Below are 22,470 nucleotides of genomic sequence, written 5' to 3'. Positions count from 1 at the left end.
TAAAGTTCATATAAAAAAAGGAATGCAATGACTTGTAACTTTCTGAAATGCAAAGTTCTTTCACAACATATCTTATACAACCTATAGGATGTTGTAATTCAGATCTTTTATGAATTCAAGTTAATTTTCATAGCTTCAACCTTGTCTTGAAGATGTACAAGTGAGGTCCTCAAATTGAGGACTGTATTTCTGAAAGTATTGAATGAATATATTCTGGCAGTCTTTTGCGTAATTTTACACACAGTTGAGTGAAAATACATTATTTGTTGAACCTTCGTCAGTTTCGGAAATTGAGCGATCAGGTTGGAGTCTTTATCCAGCAGCTTCTTTTAGCATGAACTCCTTTCCGCTCGAGGTCGATAAAATGACTGCTGAACAGAAGACAAAGCCCATATTTATGTTTTCAAGAACTCTCATCTTTCGCTGGATTGTTTCGTCCGTATTGTGCAGCATGAAAGTAAACGTCAACTTTCTTTATGAGACAGAAGACATTATAAGACATTCTTGCAAGATTAACATATATGAAACACCAGCTGTGCAGCATTTTGGTTTCTCCTCCTGATCGAGACCCTGGGAGTCACAGGTTTAAGATATCTGACAGAAATATAAAGCGATAAACCTTCTGAAAGCCTGAAAGGCATTTCCATATCAAACCTTAAGAGAGTACACAGCCTAGTGATAGATGAAAAAGAGCATGACATGAGTAGAGAATGATGTATAGAAGCGTCTCTCGTCCTCTGCACAAGCCTCCCTCTGTCCCTGACAGTCCAGGTGTCTCTTCTGTTGGCCGCCACTGACCACCACTCATTCAGGCTTTGAATAACGCCCACTGTTGGACACGAACAGAAGTCAACTTGTGAGAAAAGGAAGGGCAGGAAGAGAGGAAGAGCGCCGACTAAAAGACAGGGAGCAATGAAAGAGAAAGATTGGGCCAAGTCCGCCAGGGAATTTCTGTGCAGCTGGTGAAGAGAAGGGGAGGCGGGGAGGAGGACGGAGGAAGAGACAGAAAGGAGAACGGAGGATTAGAAAACTAAAACAGGGCTTCGCATGACTAAACCTTGGGTTTTAGGAATAAATTATGAGAATGCAACTAAACACATCCCCTTTAACAAAAACACAATTAGATACAGGCAGAGGGGCATGTGGGTTCAGCTGCCCTCAGATTATCAGTATCAGGGCTTATAGTCGGATAAGCAGATATATTTAAAAGGTTCAGAGAATAACTTCTCAAAGATTTGGAGAGACAAACAATAATAGGACAATAAAAGATAGTTTTAGACTATATCTATAGGGAGGAGGGACCCGGAGTGAGGGCCAGAAGAATGAGGGAGGAAGAGAGGAAGAGAGTTAAAAGCAAGGGGAGCAAGGGAAGGACAGAAAAAGATGAAAAGAGGGAGCAGAGAGACAATGCGCTCAGCTGTGGATAATTACAGCAGGAAGCTAGCAGAGGGAGAGAGAGAGAGACAGACAGAGAGACAAGCTAATTATAATTATTTTTAGTATGCTTGTTGTTATCACTATTATCATAATGGCCATCAATATCACTGTCGCCACGGTGACAGCCTCAGGAAAGAACTGGAGGGCTCCGTCTCCTCTGGACCAATGGGGCTCAGCCAACTGCCTACTGGGTGGACGTGTGTGTGTGTGTGTGTGTGTGTGTGTGTGTGTGTGTGTCTGTGTGTGTGTGTGTGTGTGTGTGTGTGTGTGTGCATGCGTGCACATGCTTTAGTCTGTTTGTCAAGTCTAAAACCTGAGAATCACGTTTGGGACCAGCATGCTGGCCTCACAATGTTTTACATAGTTTAAAGTGTTGAATCGTGGTTGTGTGTTGAGAGTTTAGGTTTTGTGTTACACATTTAGTTGTGCTGATTGAGTTTTTAGCATTTTCACCGCACAACAAAAATACCCCCCATTAGGCAGAGGTTGCCTTCAGAGCTTTGGATGATTTCTGTTATCGTGATGTCTGTGGGTTTCTAAAGATTCCTACTGCAGATCGAAGATATATATGTTTAGCTGGTTGGCAATATTTAATTGATGGGGAAATTTCTGTGTGCACGTGTGTTTGTTGTGTTTTACTGGCTAAAGCAAGTTTTTAAGTTGGAGTGCAATAAGAAGGCTCCTTAAACCAGATCTCGTCTCTGTGTGGATTGTGTGTTTATTTCTTTAAATTTGTGGGGACGTTAAACTGAGCAGTGACCAATAAATTTCCAGATTGTTTTTCGGTGTGGACTTATGTCAAGCTGAAGGATAAAAATTTAGACATGTCAGAGTTACAGGTTCATTTGATTTAATGTTAAAGTAATGTTTAAATGTATACATTAAAGTATCTGAGGACCATGAAAACACACGTGTTGGTGTGTGTGACATTAGTTCTGATAAACATGTTACTATTGCCTTGACAACTCAAGTGATTCCTACTGACAATCACTTCATGGCAGTTTTTTTGTTGTTGTTGTTTTCAATCTGTCGTTACTCATTGGTTCTGAATGCTGGTTGGCACGGGGACAGTGAGGCTTCCTGTCCATCGATAAACCCACCCGAGGAGGAGGGCGTGGCAAGGAGACGATGATTTACAGTCAATGAGACAGGCACTCAAATGAGTGAACCTCAAGAGCGTGAAAATGATGCTGCTGAGATCTGACATTTGAGCATTTCATGAAGATACACAACACTGCAGTGGCTGCGTGGGAAAAGAAAGTAAATACCATGTAACCATTTATATCCTGGGAGAGCGCCAAGTGAAAGAAAAACTATAAAGGACACATTGCTGTTTAAAACACAATAAAATTCACATCCAGTATTCATGAATACATTTTTTTTGTGTGTGAATTTGGAATGTAGCGATGCAACAACAGAGGAATTAATCAAAATAAAACACTTTAATTGTTGCCTAATGCTATTTTTCGAGAGAGAACAACACCAGCTGTGAGTAATATGCAATAATGAAATGGAGATTTGACATGGATGGAAAAGTACTAGTTTTCGTGGAGCATCCAGATTACTTGGTCCACACTAAAAATGAAAGAGTATTAACGTATTCCAATCACAATTCTTTTAATCTTTTGGGTTTTCTTGAGTGTTTAACAGTAAATGAAAGCCTTGTGATCAGAAAATATAACTTCAAGATAAAAAATAAAATGAAAAACCTCATGATTTGTTTGATCCACAACCTCAATTTAATCTAGGCAGTTCATTGTGGCACTGCTTCAAACCAGAGCTTCCAATGACTTTAACCCAACATACAGCTGGTTTACAGAATGATAAGTTGTAAATAAAATATTCTCATTTTTCCAGTCAGGAGACACGAATAAAGCAGGAATTCTAAGAAGCTTTTTATTAAGTAAGAACATTAATATGTTTTTGATTTAGCTCTAAAAGAATAAGCAGATCAAGTTTCAAGCTTATAGCTTAACTTTTGTAATGAATCACTGATATATAGATATAAATGAATCTAACAAAGTTGTACATTTTTTGCATGTTTGCAGAAATATTTCACTTTAAAAAAATGGCAAACAGACACTTAATGTCTCATTATGCATATTTTCGAGCAGAAATTCTCTCATGGCAGATGCCTTAAGTGAAAAAAACGAAAAAGATGTGCAGCACAGTGTAGGTGAAGAAGAATTTTCACTCTGAAAGAGCTTTTAGTCTCTCAATTCTCTCAGCGCTGCTGAATGGGCACTGTGTCTATGAGACTATGTGTGTCCTTGGTACTTGGTAAGAAGCATTTGAATTCCAGCAGCCAGCCTTCATTCTTGTTGAAAGAGGAGAAAGAATGTAGTAATTTTAGGTTGCAAAGCATGGCCTGATTTGACAGAGAGATCAGACGGTGAGAAAACAAAAAGAACAATGGCAGGAGAAAAGTGCAGTAGCTGCGGATCAGAGCGAGAGCAGACAGAGGGTGAGATTTGACGGGACTGACAGCTTCCTCTTCCACTGCACGTAATGCTCCGTGCTGTTCTGCTCGCTCCCTCATCGCTGCTGGTCACACACTTACACCACACCGAAACTGGTATACTCATTGAGAGACCGTTAACTCTCTTTCCACAGTTTGCTGTGATCCTCACCGTCTTCCAGGGTTGTAGCGTTGATCTCCGAGCTGGAAGGCCCGGTGCCGGCTCTATTGAAGGCCTGGACAACCACGCCGTACTGGGCAAACTTTTTCAGATTGTCCAGAGTGTAGACTTCGCTGTCTCCAGTCGCTTTCATCTCCACAATGCTGTACTGGCCGTTGCTGCCCGGGCCGTTTTCTCTGTATCCGATCTGGTAACCTCGGATTACGCCATTCTGCAGCTCCTTCCTGGGTGCCTGCCGAGTCAAAGACAAGAGAAGGAGATGGACGACTCGAGTTTGAACCATACCATGGAGTGATTTTGGCCTGAATTGTGGATAAAAAACATGAATTTTGGATTTCGATGCTCTCAAATTAAAATATTTGGAATGTGTTCCTATATGTATTCTGTTACTGTAATAACAGTAACACGTGGTTTTGCAATACGACTAATTTTAATTTTATCTCATCTTCATTACCCTTGAAAGAAGCTTCAAAACAAATATAAGGTCAGCTCACAAATCTTTGATCCATTAAAACACACCCATGACTGGTATATAAATGTGTTTTTCATCCTGTTCTGACATTATATTCAATAAATTAAAGGGTGCGAAAGGATTGTGTCACTCCGGCTGTACCGAGTCTACTCTTTGCAGGTTTTTACTGTGTTTGTATGTGATTAGACTGACTTTTAAAGATCGGTGAGTTTTTGGAATAGACTTTCTTTCACGATAATTGTCTTTATTGTATCATGATTTCATAACAAATTTAAAGAAAAAAGCAACGCTAAATCAAAGCATCGCCAGACGGCTGCAAGTTCCTCCTTGAAGCTTTCTAAAGAATTCCCATACCGCCCTTTGAAAAACTGAAGCTTTACAGAGAGAATTATAAATCAGGCCAACAAAATGGTTCTCAAAAGCATCTTTAAAGAAGTTCATGTCTGTCACCTTCCAGGTGACTCTGATACTCTGAGAGGTCACCGGCTGCAGGATCACATCCATCGGAGGACCATCAGGCTCTACAGAGGACAGCAAAGACATTTCACCGATGTCAGATGAACATTTTCTGGCTTTCATATTACATATGAAAATATTCCGCCTTTTTTTCCTCCCAGGTTTGCAAAGACAGCCATTCAATACAAAATGCTCAAGGACAGATGCCAGTGTAATCAGCACAGACTCTAATTACGAATACTCAAATAAGGTAAAATGTTCCCCTGCATTCATGAGTGAAAAGCAGTCTTGTCAGGAGACTTACGCGCTTCCTCCGTGCTGATGGTGAGCTCCTTGCTGGCCTCGCTCTTGCCTATGGCGTTGTAGGAGTACATGCGGATGCTGTAGACGGACGCTGGGTGGAGGTCCACGATGTTGGCCTGATTGTTGGTGGGAGAGATGTTTCGAGTGGCGTGCTTCAGCTCCCAGGAATCTGTCAAGGAAGAAAACAGGGACACAGTCACAGTGACAAAAATATGAGCCTTATGTTTTTTCAGGTACATTATTTCAGTCATTCATATGTACAATTTACAAAAACTAATGGAATGGTGCGGAATTTAAAATTACTACTGAGCATGCACATATTATACATTATCATTGAAAGCTTTTGGTCTGCAAATATTATATACACTTCACTATCATGGTGTAATTTTATGCAACATTATGAGAAATATATACTTAATACAGGCAGATTAAATCAAATGACTGCTACTGAGGATGCAACTGAATGCTGAATTGAAAAAAAGACTTTTTATAGCAACAGTACTACTTGTAACTGAGTAATCCGACTGTAGTCGTGGAACTTCGACACCATACCAACAGACCTACCCGTCTTGTTTTTGTATTCAATATCGTAGGAGGTAATGACGCTGTTTCCATCAAATCTTTGCGTCCATCTGAGATTCATGCTTCGATCTTTCACTTCTCGCACCTCCAACTCCGGAGGGTCTGGAGGCTCTGCAGGTTTAAAAGACACACGGTTCACAAAGAGGCAACAAAAACGAGGTGACAGAAACAGCAAAAGAGAGATACGCTTGGATGTAAAGAGCGAAGACTGGAGGTTTTTTTTTCCTGCATTTTATCAATTTTAAGAGGAGATAGTACAGTGCAGGCATTTGCACATGAATGGTTACCTTGCACGGTGAGCTGGATGAGGCCTCGTCCTTCTCCGTAAGAGTTGATGGCATGACAGGAGAAAAAGACTGAATCCTCACGCTCTGCTGGCTTCAACTAAAGAGCGAAAGGTAAAAAGAGAAATGTCAAAGAGACAAACAACTCTATCTTTGCGCGGGGAAATTGTGTAAAGCGCACAGCTTTGTGATGGAGAAGTGCCTCCTGGAGAATATTTTTCCTACACACTATCTGAGTTGTTCTGACATCTCGGCGTTACATGGAGCTGTATAAGTAAGCAAACGCCACCATTCAGGTGATACGCCATACGCCCAGCAGCCTATGCACTTCCTCAACAAATATTCAGCGCATTTCATGAGACATTTGACTTATCCTTGAGGACATGGAGTAATTTACACGACTCCTATCCTACATTTTTAATTATTCATTTTTTTAAAGTCAGTATAAATGAGTGACATTGGAATTATCGGAGAAATTTCCATCTAGACTTAAACAGATGTCAGAGTGGTGAGTTATAAATGAGACAATGACAGGACATCCTCAGCACTCACTTCGCTGCATTACAAATGCTCATTTTTATCCTCTCAAAAATGCTGCTCCACACGGCTGTGTGCAACATTTCTATCTATGGTTGTCATTTAATCGAATCTTTTTTTTTTCCAGCGTGAGTCAGTGTCAGTATGAGGGCGCCACACAGGTGTCAAACAATTAGCTAAACTGATTGGCCTTGATTGGTGCCTGCCCTTGAACAACCTTTAGCTTGTGTTTCATACAAGATTGAAAGTCCAAACAGAAAAAAAAAGGAAAAGAAAAGTAAAGAGAAACCCAAAGAAAGAAAATAAAGAACAATTTATCGCCTGAGAAAGAGTCACAAACTCACTGCTGTCTGATTTCATCAACAACATAATCTGAAACACGTGAGTGTTCTTACCTTGAGTGTAGACAACACCTCGTCCGTCTTTTCGTTGGGACTCGTGGTAATTGAGTAGCGGGGGTTGCGGTCAGGGTCAATGACTGTGTCGCCTCTTTCCCAGCGGATGATGATAGGCCATTCTCCCCTGGCCGTGCAGTTCAGCTCCTTCACATGACCCTTCTTAGCCATGGTGGTGTTTGGGTGGCTGGTGATCATTGCAGGGACTGGAAGGAGAAGGGAAATGGAGTGTGAGATGAAGAAAAGGTGAGAACAAATAGAGTGGAGCAGGGAGAAATAGTAACGGTAAACAGATTGATGAGAGGGATGTGAGACGACAGAGGTGGGTGAAAGAAGGGGAGAAGCAGGAAAATGAACTGTAAGATGATACTAAATAGAGTTAAAGCAAAAAAAAAAAAGAAAGAAAGAAAAGAAAAGTCAAAGTGTGAAGAGGAGGGTAGGATAATGGGAACTTAAAAAGCTGGAGTTTCAAATAGCCAAGTTCCATTGCAGTGGAGTAATGAAGAGCTGTGGTCAATGAGGTAAAGTCAATAAAGCTCTTTTCTCATTCTCCAATAGTTAACATTGGGGTCTAGGTGAATGAAGAGGCAAAAACGATACACTCCACCTTTCGTGTTCACTCTATACACAAAATCCCTCGCACGCTCAATCTTCTTTGTCCAGGACACACAAATGCACGGGCTTGCGAGCACGCACACACAATATCGATCCGAGGAGGGTTCTGCTGTTTTGTTTTCATCACTTATTCATCTCACCCTCCCTCTCTTCCTCTTTTCCTCCCTCTCCGCTGAGCGAAACAGACAGAATTGAGGGAGGCAGAGGAGAGGAACGGTTCAATCAATAACACTAACACTAGAAGGAAAGAGAGAGCGCGCAAGAGCGGGGCGGCCCTTTGATAGCGAAACACGGTGAAACTAGTGGATTTGTGTACGGCTTGTTTTACGGGTCCGTGTCTACAAGTGTCAAAAAGATTTCAGGTTATGTGATTAAAGGCGGTTTGTTGGGTCAATGTACTGCATGCTGCAGAAATATCCCAACCTCAAATAACTGCTGCTGTGTGTGTGTGTGTGTGTCTGTGCGTATTGCTCAGTGCATGCATACACATTTTCACATTGCATTAGACAGAGTCTTGCTGACAACAAGGGCGGTGTGGAGCAATTGATTGCAGATAATGATTAAGCTCAAAGTCTTTTTGATTGTCTGTGGACAGATCCCAGGTGTCAAAAGATCAATTGTTGGCCGGTTTGCTTTCTCACAACCCATCACACACACGCACGCACGCGCACACACACACACACACACACACACACACACACACACACACACACACACACACACACACACACACACACACACACACACACACCCTTCCCTTCCTCCTGCTGTTTCACTTTCAGGTCCATGGTCACCTTTCACAGTGCACGTGTGTGTGTGTGTGCGTGTGTGTGTGTTCACGCCAGCAGGGAGAGCACTGCGAGCTGGCTCGTTGGTTTGACACAGCCAGTAAGTATGTGTGCATGAAGACTGATAAGCAGGGGCAGCAGAGCGGCGTAGATGGGCCTCGCTGCAGTCTTACACGCAGCGAAAAACTCCGACCCTGCAGCATCAGTCTCTCCTGGTCGGCGTACTCACTCTTCACTGTGAGGACCATGCTCTTGCTGATGTCCGAGCCGACCCCGTTGGAGGCCTGGCAGAGGTAGAAGCCGCGATCCTCTTCCAGAACATGTCTGATAAGTAGAGAGCCGTTACCCATAATCTGAATTCGGCCGGTGAGAGGCACAGGGTGGTACTGCTGAGGGTTTCCGATGCCCGCTGGACAGAAAGAGAGAGCCGAAAAAGACTGGTTAAACTTTGCGCTGTGTGGACGTGTGGATGCAACAATGGGCAGAAACAAGTTGACAAACACATCATAGGTGTAAGATAAAAGATGACAGGTTGGTCATGTACCTAGTGCACCTTTGGCGTGCTTCCACATGACCTTAGGAGGAGGGTATCCATCTACAGAACAATTCAGGATCCCTGCCTTCCCATAGATCCCATCCTGGTTGTTGGGCTGAACCACAAACCGAGGAGGCACTGCAGACAGGAGAGAGGGAGGCTTCAACACAGCAGAATTCAACCATATCGAGGCAAGAAGCGTCAACAGAAGAGTTACTGTAGATATTTATTGTGACTTCACATAGTGTAGATTACTATTGATAACATTTGAGTGAGACCATGAAGTTCAGGTTAGAAAGAAATCGTGCAACTCAGTGATACACAGTGTAGATAAATTAGTGGATTTTGTGGATAGTAAAGGCCCGTCCATGCTTCACATGTCCGCGTGGGTGCGCGTTGCGCGTAGGTCCGCGTGACGTAAAAATCGTCATGAATTCCTGTCCGCTAGGGTCCGCGCGGACCGGTCCGCGGACGTCCGCGCAGCAGCCAGAATTTGAGACCGCGTTGCGCATTGCGCGCAGGTCGCGGAAGTGTACGCATGCGCCAGAGCGCCATAGCAAACAAAACATGAAAGTAGACGGAGCTCCAGCCTAATGGCTCCACTTAAAGACACGGAAAGAGTGAAAAACTCGTGGAAAGAGAGAGAGACTGTCTGGAGGGAGGAGAAGGTCTGCAGACAGAAGTGAAAAAGTAACTAATCGCTCCGGCGCAGCCCCGCGATTCAGAAACAGAGAAAAAAGGCTAAATAAACTTTAATACTTAAAGATAATGTACTGACAATGTATGTGCTTAATTTTCTCTAAATAATCCGTAATAAAGGAGCAGATAAACAGTCTGTAGAGCCGGAAAAGCTTGTCGAGGCTGCGTGGATCACCGCGCCTGCACGAGACGCGTACAGCTGAGCTCAAAATGTAGCATGGGAGAAAGCGCGTCCGCATCGGTGGTGCGCGGACCTTCCAAAGCGGACGCGGAAACGCGTACATGTGAAGCATGGACGGGCCTTTAGAGCATAAAGTTTAGTATTGATCACTTTACCCAGGTTATGAGTTGGGTATATGGAGTTCATTTTAGCTGAACTGCATTTGTTGATATTATTATTACTATTATCACATTTTCAACAGTGCTTTGAGCAAACTGTGAAGAAAATTCAAACTTACAAATAATGCAAACGAACTTCATAACCGTAACAAGAAACTTTAACAACATGTGCAGAGTTAAATAACAGCTACTTTAAGCTGAACTGAAGTAATTATACTTTATTAATCCCCTTGGGGAAATTCTGTTTCCACAATGACCAATCTTATTTCCAGGGCGTGGAGGTGCTGACACATCACGGCGCTCCAGGGAACTGATGGGGGTCAAAGGTCTTTTCCAGGGAGCCACAGTGGTGACACATGAGCTGTAGGATTTAAATCACAAGTCCACTTCTCTAACCTCTCGGCCACCACATCCCATAAGAAAGATTCATCTGTGCTTAACTTTGAGACTTCATATGGCCTTTTAACAATAAATTAAAATAGTGTTTTCTTCTGAGTGAGGTTTCTCATTAGTCCAGACAAAAGAGGTGTCTGAGGGAAATGACAACTCTGTCTTGAAAAAAATTCAAATCTAAAACAGATTAGTATACTTATTTCAACTGGCCATCAGTAACAATAACATTTACAGTAAAAAATAAATAAATAAATAAATAACGAAGGTGCATCTCGATACAGGTGCTAAAATGAAATGATATGAGGGCTCTTGTGCAAAATATAAACAGATCATTGCAGATGGTCCCTGACCTTTCTCCTGGAGTTCCTGGTTCTGTTGGCTGTGTTACATCTAGAGTCTCTATTTGCCATTCAAATTCTGCCATAGCAGATTAGTTGATGAATTTAGACTTCAAAGCAATACAATAAACATTACTGCATGGTTTGTTTCACAATCCCAAGTTAGCATCAACAAGGAAGCTGACCACTCATTTTGGGAAAACAATTTATCTGTAATAGCATTCCTCCAATGAACAGTTTGTTCTTTTTTTGTCTATTCTGTCTAGTTTTTAGATATATCACAGCCATACGGAGGTTAAATTGATGGGCTCATGTTTTTGTGATCAACATTTCGTTCCCCCATTCCCAGGTTGTTTTGCTGAAAACAAGATAACGTGAAAACATATATGATTGTTGACTTATTCTTAGTTCCAATTTATCATTTAACAGAACTGAATTTCACTATGGAATGCATTCTAAACTTTGTGTGCCAAACTGCTGAACAAAACTGTAAACTTCTGTCCAATCTTCTCCATGGAAAAGAATCTTTTAACTGATTGCCGGACCATTCTCCACAGACCACTTTGACCTCTGAGTCGTCCTGGCTCTTCTCTTCTCGTCTCACCTGTGACTGTGAGCTGCCTCTCTGTGCTGACAGTGGCAGCGTCGTTGCTGGCGATGCAGGTGTAGTTGCCGTTGTGTTTGAGGGACACCTTGGATATCTGGAGGGAGCTCATGAACTCTTTTGTGTCGATGGTGATGCCCGAGGAAGGCACAATCTCCTGGCCATCCTTACGCCATGTGATACGGATGGGCATGTCTCCGGACGACACCACGCAGGCGATGTACATCAATTTACCGATGGACGTCGGCGGAAAGTCGAATGGCTGGATCAGTGGGGGAACTGAGAGAGGTGGAGGAAGACATGAAGGAGGCGTGAGAGTTAGGCAGCATAAGACGTACAGAGAAGGAGTTAATTGAGCAGTTTTAGGGATAAAGCAAAAGGAAAATAGTGAAATATTAAAATGTAAGTGAAAGAGACAGAAGAGGCAGATCAGGTTTGAGAAAATAAATGATGAGGATGTGAGTGGGAGGGAGAAAAGGCAAGGACAGAGAAAAAGGCAAGGACAGGCAACGGGGTGAAACAAAGGCCAGATAGATAGAAGTGAAAGAGGGAATGGAAATAAAGAAAAAAAGCAATGAATGAAAACAGTTTGAGGGATGTTTAAATGAGTGGGGTGAGCAAGAGGTGAGGAAAAAGGTTTGAGGTGGATATGAATAAATGAAGGAGAAAGAAAAGAAAGCAAGTCAGATGAGAAGACAGGCATAAATATGAGGAGATGTATGGTTTTGAAGATTCGGGGGCATTGAGAGGACACGGGGTGGGAAAATGAGTGACGAAGGAAAGGAGGAGAAACACTGTTAAATTTCTGTATGGAGGGCAAACTTGACAGTTTCACCTGACAGTCTGATTGGTGGGATCACGGTTCTTTTTTTGTATTTGACTTCAAGGGGATCAGAACGATGACATGTTGGGCCTGGACTCACAAAGCTCCCTCACCGCTGCAGCCTGCCCTACTAGCCCACTACCCACTCTGCAGCCGTCTGCGCCCGGAACCAAACCCTCCACCCCACCCTGCCCTGCTAAAGCCAGCCCATAATAGCTGCTCTAATTAGAGCCCCATCCATAGGGGAAAGAACAGTGTTGCCATGGATACCGGCAGAGGTGATGGGGGTGGTTTGGAGTGGGGGCTGAGGGGAGGTTGGTGCTGGTGCTGGTGGTGGAGGGGTTACTGCTGAGACATCTGGGGGATTTAATCTGGGCCTCGTTAAAATTCATCTAATTAAATCAGAGACATGACGAGCGCACATCCATACAAGCACATACCGACACCCCGCACGCAGCAAATGAACACGCATGTGCACATGCACGCACAAATACTTGTACAGTCACGCGTGTGTGAGCGAGTGCGCGCGCGCAACACACATGACGAGCGCAGCAGATTTCACACATCATGCAAACGTCAGGCCCAGATACACACACTCCTCACACTCGACATCTTCCTAAAACAAACATGTCATAGCACCGCCGCCGAGAACAGAGCGGAATACACAAGGTGACATGCAGAATACACACAACACACACGGTTTGTCATTCACACATACACACACGCACACATATATGCATGAGTAAGGCATGCACACACAATAATCTTATACAATAGCACTCTCCTACTCTGTGTAATTGCTGAGTGGTTGAAAGCTCGCACCAGGCCTCTCCGCCCCTTAATCAGGGGTTATTAGAGGCAATGCATACAGCTTTGTTCTTTCTTCTCCCTCTGTTACACTCACACCATTTTGCTCGAACTAGTATTACTCACTTCTCATCGCTTTTACAACCACTCTATTTGGCATTCATAATTTTTGGATTGTGACATGATGAAACACAGCGAGAGTCATTTAATTTGTGGTTACTCAACATCATTTGACGTTAGTTTTATAGTAATTTATTGCACAGGCCCCACGGAGACAGGAGAGATTTTCATCTCTCTCTTGTTTTTGATAAATAAAACCCAGCCGTGAGTGAAAAACTGTGCGCGACTGACCTTTGACAGTGACATAAACAGTCTGTGTGATGAATAGCTGTGGTTGGATCAGCACACTGCACACATAGGCCCCTTCGTCCATCCCCTTCTGGACGTCGCTGAGTTTTAACGTCCCATTTTCGTACACGACCTAGGCAGACATCAAGGCCGTTAGAAGCAGGTGTGATTCTGGCTCTCAGTCATCACTTTGATTTAAATAAGACGATTAAATGAGATAAGATCAAAACACGGTGGACATCCAAGTAAAAAAGAAAGTCTTCTGATCTGCTTTGAGTCTTAAATTGTTTCGATTTTGGAAGATTTCAGATTTAATCCAACAGAAGTCTTCTGTGGGCTTTAGTAGCAAGTGGAATTAGGGATTTAAGGCCTTTTTTTCATGGAGTCATCATGGGTGATGGGGACAGTCGGTGGCTTTCATTTTACCCACAAAAACTCTTGTCTGGTTCAGGGATTCGAATCAAAAACTTTCAGTCACAAGTTTGCTTGACTAATCTTTAGACCAACACCATTCAAGTCACTGGTTCTCATCACAATGACGGCATATTGCTTCTCATATGTTGACTATGAGTCATAAAAAATTAATGTATTTGAAGATATCGCATGTACAATGTATCAGTGATTTTGACGAACAACCATTTCATTATTACGATATCAGTGTGTGCTGGTAATTCTTTTTAAAAAGAACTGTAAACACTATTCATGCTTTGAATATTCAAATGTTTTGACATGTATTTTAAAAATAGTCACAGATAAAAGCATCCAAAACTGCTCAAAGACCCCATAATTGATGTCAGCTATCAGCTACAAACTTGCCAAAGTAAAAGAGAAGGAAACATCAACACATTTTTATGTTATGAGGAATTTTAAGATCATCTCTGATAAGCAAGTTCATCTAAAGTTACAAAACAATGCAAAGGATTTTTTTTTTCACAATTTGATTAAAAACTGCATTCCACCTTTATTTTACATGGACTTACATATCCTTTCATGACTGATAATCTCATATAGTTAATAAAAATCAGAGGCTATAAAGTTTAACAAATGCTTCAAATCTTTTAGTTCATGTATTATAGGCATAGAAAAAAACAAGGAAACAATTAACCTCTGATGGAATAATAACTTCATCTAATTTGTCGAGGTTTATCTGAATGGTGAGAATAGGGATTGTCGAAACATAACGTGCCCGATATGAGATTGAAACACAAACAAACAAACAAACGAAGAAAAAAAAAGATCAAGTTCCACCTGGCGATGATTGTCAGGCAGCAGAAGTCCCTCCTTGTACCAGTTGATTGAGTAATACGGGTAACCAATCACACGGCAGTTTATGAAGGTGTTTCTTCCTGCCACAGCTGTGATGTTTTTCATCGGCCGAATCCTTGGAGGACCTGATGGGAGAGAGAGAGAGAGAGAGAGAGAGAGAGAGAGAGAGAGAGAGAGAGAGAGAGAGAGAGAGAGAGAGAGAGGGAGACGGGGAGGAGATTCAGAGAAAAAAAGAGAAATGGGTTGATCAGAGGAAAAGAGAGAGGAGGAAAAAGAAGATCATTAGTTCATGGTGCCAGAAGTAGGTCGTGGAATTTTAGGAATAAAGAGGAAGGGGTGATCGGGGAGGGGTTTGGGGGGAAGGAGTGGATAGAGGAGGAAAGAAGCATGTGAGGGTGGAAAAAGAGAGAGTTTAGAAAATCCTGCCTCAGTGGTGAAATAAATTGGGCTCGGTATTCGATTTACTTCGACAAGAGAGTTTTATAGCTAGTCACCAGGACTGAACATCCCACTTCTGGCATTGTCTTTCATAACTGTTTGACCACACAGGTGTATTTTTTTTAATGGACTACTAAGTGACATACACAACCACTTAACTATTTCATAAGCTTTCCTTATGATGTATGAACCTGAAAATAAGTCTTAAAAGTTTCCAGTTTAAATAACGCTGAAATGGTACAGATCACACCTTCAGTTCTGTTTTCTCTGGCAACAAAACACACTAGTTGAAAGACTGTGGAGCCAGAGGCGGCAGCCCAGCAGGGTTATTACTGACTGGTCACCCAGGACTAAACATGTCCATTTTATTCAATGCTACAGTTTATCTATTTGTTTAAAATCATTTGAAGGTTTACAGTTGATCAGAAGGACTCATGGTTGTATGGATCAACAAGTGTCTTCATATTGCAAACCAAAGCTCATCTTCTTTAACACTTTAATCATGGACAATTTGTAACTGTGTGTTTGCAATGCCCTTGGATTCACTGAGGGGAATATGAATTGCCTTTTCCAAGACGACAGAGTAGCAGACATATTGCCTGCAGTGCAACAACTGCACACGTCTGTCTTACCTGTCTACGGAAAAACTAAGGAGATACAAGAGCTGCAGCTAAATAGAGCAACAGTGACCACAGATGACCAAGAACTACAAAAATATGATAAAAAATATTATGTAAACCTGACGTGGGTCAATATGAACAGATTTCGTGCCACCAGAAAGAGAATTTGAATTCCACCAACTAATATATGGATGGGAGTTCTCTGGTGACATTCTACTGTTCAAAACCATGCATTTGGGTTTGATTGGTGACTGTTAGATTTCCTGCTGGTGTTATTGTGAATGAGTGTGACTGTCTGTTTCTCTGTACTGATGGGTGGGTGAGTTGTCCAGGGTGTTCCCTGCCTTTGCTTACGGTCAGCTTTATTCTCATTCTGCGTAACCTTAAGGTGGATACATTTTTTTTTTTTAAATGGATAGATGTATATCATATTTTCACCGTGACCCACACATGCTCTTAAGGAACATGCAAACTCCACACAGAACGGCCCACAAGATAAACAGTGGAGATTCTTAGAGCGCTAACCACTACACTATGATGCAGCCCCAAAGTTCCTTATTCAAACTTCTACATCAGGCTTTCAAATTAAAAGAATCATATTTAAGACAGCATTTCATCCTTCTAGAAATTTCTGTTCAAATCCAATTTTAGTTTTTGACCTTCAGTTTTAAAGCATCTAATGTCCATGTCACCATAAATAATTGTGAGCTGATCAAAAAAAGAAAATAAATAAAACACTGATGTGACGTTCAATGTCATTTACTTTTTTCCCCCTCATCCAACATCCACCCACCTCCTGCTTTAACTAAGCTCTGGTTGAGGAGGAGCAAATCCCCCTTAAACATGTGGAAAGGCAGGGTGCACTCTGCACAGACCACCAGGTGCCACAGAGCAGAGAGACAGACACACACTCACCTTCATGTCTGCAGGCAGTTTCAAAGTGACTAATTAACCTTGAATGTATATTTTTGGACTGTGGGAGGAGACCAGAGTACCTGTAAAAAAAAAACCCTCACACTTCTACACAACACAGAAAGGGCAAGCCAGGACTCACACTGAAAATATACCTGCTGTGAGGAGAGAGTATTGTGTGCCTCTTATAAGACCATATCATTACTTTTTCTTCATTTTACCCTAAAAGCCATCGCAATGTATGCTTTTAGAACTCATTCATATTAACTTCCAGTTCAGAGAAAGACTCTTGGCACATAACACCTAATTTCCTTCAAATTGCAAAAAAAAAAAACAAAAAAAAAAAAAACATTCTTCAGATGTTACTCTGCCATAATTTTAACATCTCTGCAAAGTAAAAAGAAAAAGAAAAAGAGGATGACCTGAACTCAAAGAAACTGAACTAAAATCATGAGTTATATCAGGTTTTACTGCAGCAAAATTCTAAATCAAGCTGGAAAATTTAATTTGACACTAAGAGAATCTGAATGCGTACATGAATGCAACAAATGATGCATGTCAAATTCAGTCTTCAGAATCCAGATTCAGTTTCTGGTGGCACAACGTTCACAGTCATCTGTCACCTTTAAAACACGGAGTCTGAAATCTACACAGCCCGGCAGACAAACAACCAAACGGACACAAAATGTGTTTATGTGTTTAGCATTATTGCGAGACACTGGAAGCTCTCGCTCAATCCTCCGTCACTTCTTATGTGACCTTCTCACCATTGTTCATCTGGAACCTTTGTTTTTGTCTCTCCTTCCAGCCCTCCTACCCCCACTTCACTCCGTCTCTTTCCCTCTCCTCCCTTTCGCAGCATGTGCTGAGCTTTGAAGTCGCGGCTTTGACGAGTCAAAGATGTATTATTCAGTAGCACTGTCTCAGGCATACGCGCACACACACACACACACACACTCACACACACACACGCAGACAGATGCAGATACAGGGACAGTATACACGTGCGGATTACTATGTCTACGTAAACTCATGCATTCACTGCTGGTCTCCCATTGAATAAATTAGTTGAGTGGATCACATTTCAGTCAGTGACTGTTTTTTCCAAGTGTGGATCTGAATGTTTTGTGCGTCTGTTGAGCGCAGTTGCCTCAGTTTGTGCTGCATGTTGGGTTGAAACTCCCTGGCAGAGGGGTTCATTCTCACGCCGCCGATCGCTCTGGCATGTCCGCCCAGAGCAGACTCGCATGTCACAACTACACAGCTCATCAAAGGACGGAGCAAAGAGAGACAGAGAGGGGAGGAGAGACAGGGAGACGTACAGGCAGCGATACGGGCCTGTCCGTCGATGTCGCTCCACATCTGTCATCGCACATGACAGCAACATCACCAGTCTCTTCACCATCGCTCCCTAACGGACAGTCCTGTCCATCCTTCTTCTCTCATTTCATCTCGTCGGCCTCCCCTCTTCACTCATGCCATCTGCGTCACTCTCCCACTCCCGTCTTGCAGTACATTAAGCTGCAGTCTATTTAGTTGAATGTTTTGTTTGTTTGCAGCGTGTGTAGGATCGTTGTCTACAGGTAGGCCGAGCAGGCAAAGAAGTGTGTGCGTGTTCATGTCGACAAAACACTTACACAGTGCTACTGTGTAAATGGAACAAAATCACACTATTTGTTGCGAGTTTTGTTTGTAAATCACACCGTGTTGCAATTGTTTTTTTATATAATGGTTAAGAATAAAAGTCTGTGATACACCAGCTTTGAGTTCATTATTGCATTCTGCACGCAACAAAAGAGATTAATTACAGAAAGTCATTCATTAATCACGGTTAAGAGCTTTAATCATGGCCCAGCACTACTCAAAAACTGACACAGTTACAGTTACTAAAGTTTCAGTTTGTTGTTGCCTGTTCTTCAAGTCTTTAATAGAAACAAGTGTTTCCATTTTCTTCTTTCTTTTTCATTTTTGCTCGCTGAGCTGATTCTTAGCCTGAGCATGAGCAGGAGCCGTCGTCTCGATGACCTCTGTTTACTGAAGGAAGAGGGCCTCATTATTCCTGAACTAAGTCCTCCTGACAGCAACATTAAAGATTTAGATATCAACAGTGGCTGTGATGCATTCCCAGCTCTAATTAAACATGATCTTAGCTTTAACAGAGCTGTGTACCGCTGTCTGCATGTTGCTAGTCACCTCAGTTATTTTGTTGTGGTTTCTTCTGGTCATCGTTCATACATAGATCTGTTTCTTTCAGGTAACATGAGATCCCAGATGAGTGTGACCAACTGGAAGCTGTAGTTTTTAAGGAAGGCATTAAGATGTGACCTGTCATATTATTAGATTTATATCCTAGTTGATTTCATAGTGTTTAATTTGTCCCCATCCAAAAGACTGCTACCCTTCAAAACATTCCGTTTCATGATTTCTCCTTCAAAAGCCCATAGAAAAAGAAACTTAAAATTATGAGTCCGTTTCTCCAGTAACTTTCTCTTTTCTTTCCAGAATACAAAATCCCTTCAGAGATTGTGTCTTGACCAGTAAATTATTTCAAGATGAGATCTTCTTCTATGAATGATCAGTTGACCGTAATGTGAGTTGAAATAAATACACCTGGTTGATTTTAAAACTTTCTGATGTTTCATTTTTTTAAATTGCAAACGCAATGTGAGTTAAAGACCCGTATCATGCCTTTCTGAGAATGCCAAAGTCACTTACAGTCAATAATAAGCTGTTAAAGTTTCTTTTTGAGCAACAAACAAAAAATAGCAAGTAAACATACAACAAACTATGTTTCATTTAGTTTTGTAGCCTCCGTCCGCAATGTATTTTCATTCAATGAAGCTGTTTCCCGTGAAATCAAACTATTCTATATTTTGTGGATTAAATCAAAGACTATGGAGGCAGAAGTGCTGAAATTTTATAATCAGCTGGGTAAGTTTCCATGTCTCATTTGAAACAAGGCATGTTACCACAGATATCATTCTTCAAAAATCAGTACCTGCTCTCAACGTCCTTTGAGGTTTAATCTACCTTTTAATGTCAGAGAGGCTTTTTATACATGCAAAGACCACATTTTAATACTACGAGGCCTTACTTTGAAGAACTAGATTCCATTTTATATAAATCAAACTTTTAAATGTAATATATTCGCAAAAAAAAGGAAGTTTGGAGAAAAACGGTTGAGGTCAACCTGAACTGGTGGACTCTCCACCCTCTCTTTAAAGAACTACCGAGTAACTGTAAACAAGTGCTAATTTTCAAAAACTAGCAAACGTACGAAAGATAGACATACAGAACCAAATATACAAAAGGAGAAATAAATTTTTAAGAGAAAGTCAAACACAAACAGAGCGATAGATGAAGAGATATAGAAAGATACAGGAGAGGATATTGGTCGGGGTGGGGTAGGGGGCTGGCTGTAAAAAGCCTCTGTATGACTGATATTGAAAAGTAGACAGGCACCTCTTACGTTTATGCGCGCTTGGTACTCAGCACTACCGGCCGAGTTTCGTGCGGCGCACCGATACACTCCTCCATCGCGAATCTGCGGGCTGCTGACGTTGACGTGGCTCACGGTGCTGCCGTCAGAGAGGGTGTACTGGCTGGCCCGGACCCGCGACAGGTCCCGGGCCACCGGCTCGTCGTCCAGGGTCCAGGTGATGGTGGGCGGCGGCGCCCCTTTGGCGGCGCACATCAGGGAGAAGGGTTCGCCCGGGACCACCACCCTCTCGCTGAAGGAGGCGACGATACGGGGCGTGCCGTCTGAAAATCAACCACAAGTCCCGGGAGGTCAGAAACAAAAGTAACGTTTCATCAGCGAAGCGATGGAAGAAGGAATAAAATGAGAAAATAGACACGAACTTAACACCTACTAGAAACAAAAATCAGACATCAATGGAAATTTCATGCAGTAAAAATTATGATATTAAGTGGTTTAATCAAAACCTTTGCACCTCTGAATGGATTTCCTTTATGTCGTTAATCAAGAGTTCAACACACACTGAGTCATCTCAAACTATTAGATTATGATTGGAAAATTAATTGTTGTGTCACTTATTTCTACATTCATAGTTTATTCGCAAAAATAGCTCACCTTCCAGCAGTATGATGGAGAAGTCCTGGGCGGTCTGTCCCTTGCGTGTAGCAAAGCACTGGTAAGCCCCCGAGTGTCTCTTTTGTGCAGCGGAAATGAAGAGCGTCTCATTGTGAGCCCCCTGGATGGAAAAGTGCTGATCGGGCAGGACCGGTTCCGTGTTTCGGTACCAGGACACGGTAAAGTGTGGGGAACCTTGGACGGCGCAGGAGAGGATGACCGTACTGCTGATCCCCGTCTTCAGGTTCTTGGGGGACAAGGTGACCCTCAGTGGCTCTGGAGGAACGAGGACAAAGTGGAGCAGAGTTAGGAACAAAGGGAAGGAAGTCCCATAAGCAGGGTTAGTTCAAGGCGAAACGCTCGGTGAATGACAGAATTCATTTCGGCATGACACGAAATTTATCTCGGCAAAATACATTTTTGCTTGGCTACGCTGTGTTGGTCGGGCAGCAGAGACACATTTACATGTGGGGAGATTGTGAATTACTTGTCTGTTAAGTTTTCTCTCATTGATTTGTGTGTGAGCGTGCGTTTGTGTGCGTGCACGCTAACCAGTAAGAGAATGTAAGACAGGAAGACAGAAAGGGGAGAAAATGTCAGTGAGCAATAAAGCAGCTGGTGTTAAGTGCTGGGGGCTGCTGGATGTGTGCGCGTATAAGTGTCTGTGCGGCAGAGCGCGTGCGCGTGTACGATTTCCTTCATAGGCAAGAAGTGCGCGTACTGTATGTGTGCGTCCAGAGTTGTGCACGCGTGCCACCTTGCATGGCCTGTCAGTGGAGGTTTGCGGACTGTGCAGTGATGTGCCCTGTGGCTGGGCTGCCCGCCGTCCACTAACCTCACTCTTTTACTGACCATCTTCAAATTTTATGTCTCCCTCGCCACTCCTCCCCCCACATCCATGCAGTCTTCTCCGTGCGAGTCGCCTCCTCACATCCATGCAATTAACACACATAGCATTTTAACATTTTAAGATGGTCTTTCCTTCCCTCTTTAACGTCCTCTTTAAATGGACTGACAGGCCTGCACGACCACCGCTCTCCTCTGTCACTGTGAGGACGCCCCAGGTTTCAGAGCGCAGTGGGGGAGCGAGCCGTCCCCGCAGATCAAGCTCATACTCATCCCGTCGGGCGGCTGCATGGAGCTTAAACATGTTTGCGTCCTGACGCCACGTTCCTGTCTCTCCTCTGCTCTCCAGCGCTCAGTGTGGGACATCACAGGTTAGGAGAAGCAGAGGCTCTCGCTTCCGCCGATTTACACACCTATAACGTTGAGGTGACCCGTCACCTCTTTGGAGCCGAAGCTGTTGGTGACCTCGCAGATGTAGTTCCCGCTGTCCTCCAGTCTCAGGTCAGAGACGGTGAGGCCGGTGATGCGCCGTGTCCAGCGGGAGTCCGCGGGTAACGGCCGGCCATCCTTCAGCCACCGGATGGTGGGGTTCGGGTATCCGGAGGCGACGCAGGGCAGCTCCACGCTGTGCCCCACCTGCACCTCACCGGACTGGAAACTGTCCAGCACTGACGGGGTGGACTCCGTAGGGTCTGTGGACAACGAAGTTCAAACTCATGTTGTCAGTGAGGACAGTGCCAGTCAGCTGCAAGGACAAGTAACTTGTTGCTTTACCCATAACAGAGAGCCGGGCTCCATTGCTCTGGCGGGTCTCTCCACTGTACTTGTGCTTTGTGATGCAGCGGTAGGTGGACAGAGCGTCTTCCTTCTGCACTTCTGAGATATACAGGGCGCCAAATGA

General features: G+C 43.0%; 1 protein-coding gene across 1 annotated transcript in view; it reads right to left on the bottom strand.

Moving 5' to 3' along the window:
- LOC115400203 (Down syndrome cell adhesion molecule-like protein 1 homolog) overlaps positions 1-22,470 on the bottom strand; it is a 37,221-nt gene extending 14,751 nt beyond the window's left edge. Inside the window, 15 exon segments of the mRNA XM_030107925.1 lie at positions 4,068-4,308; positions 4,999-5,069; positions 5,309-5,476; positions 5,872-6,000; positions 6,177-6,273; positions 7,106-7,311; positions 8,738-8,917; positions 9,053-9,181; positions 11,417-11,695; positions 13,398-13,527; positions 14,643-14,785; positions 20,093-20,392; positions 20,724-20,999; positions 21,983-22,261; positions 22,344-22,470. Coding sequence (XP_029963785.1) covers positions 4,068-4,308; positions 4,999-5,069; positions 5,309-5,476; positions 5,872-6,000; positions 6,177-6,273; positions 7,106-7,311; positions 8,738-8,917; positions 9,053-9,181; positions 11,417-11,695; positions 13,398-13,527; positions 14,643-14,785; positions 20,093-20,392; positions 20,724-20,999; positions 21,983-22,261; positions 22,344-22,347 — 2,632 coding nt within the window. The 5' untranslated portion in view covers positions 22,348-22,470.

Source organism: Salarias fasciatus, chromosome 14, assembly GCF_902148845.1.
Source record: "Salarias fasciatus chromosome 14, fSalaFa1.1, whole genome shotgun sequence".
NCBI classification, from domain to species: Eukaryota; Metazoa; Chordata; class Actinopteri; order Blenniiformes; family Blenniidae; genus Salarias; species Salarias fasciatus.
This window is presented reverse-complemented; position numbering and strand designations above follow the sequence as displayed.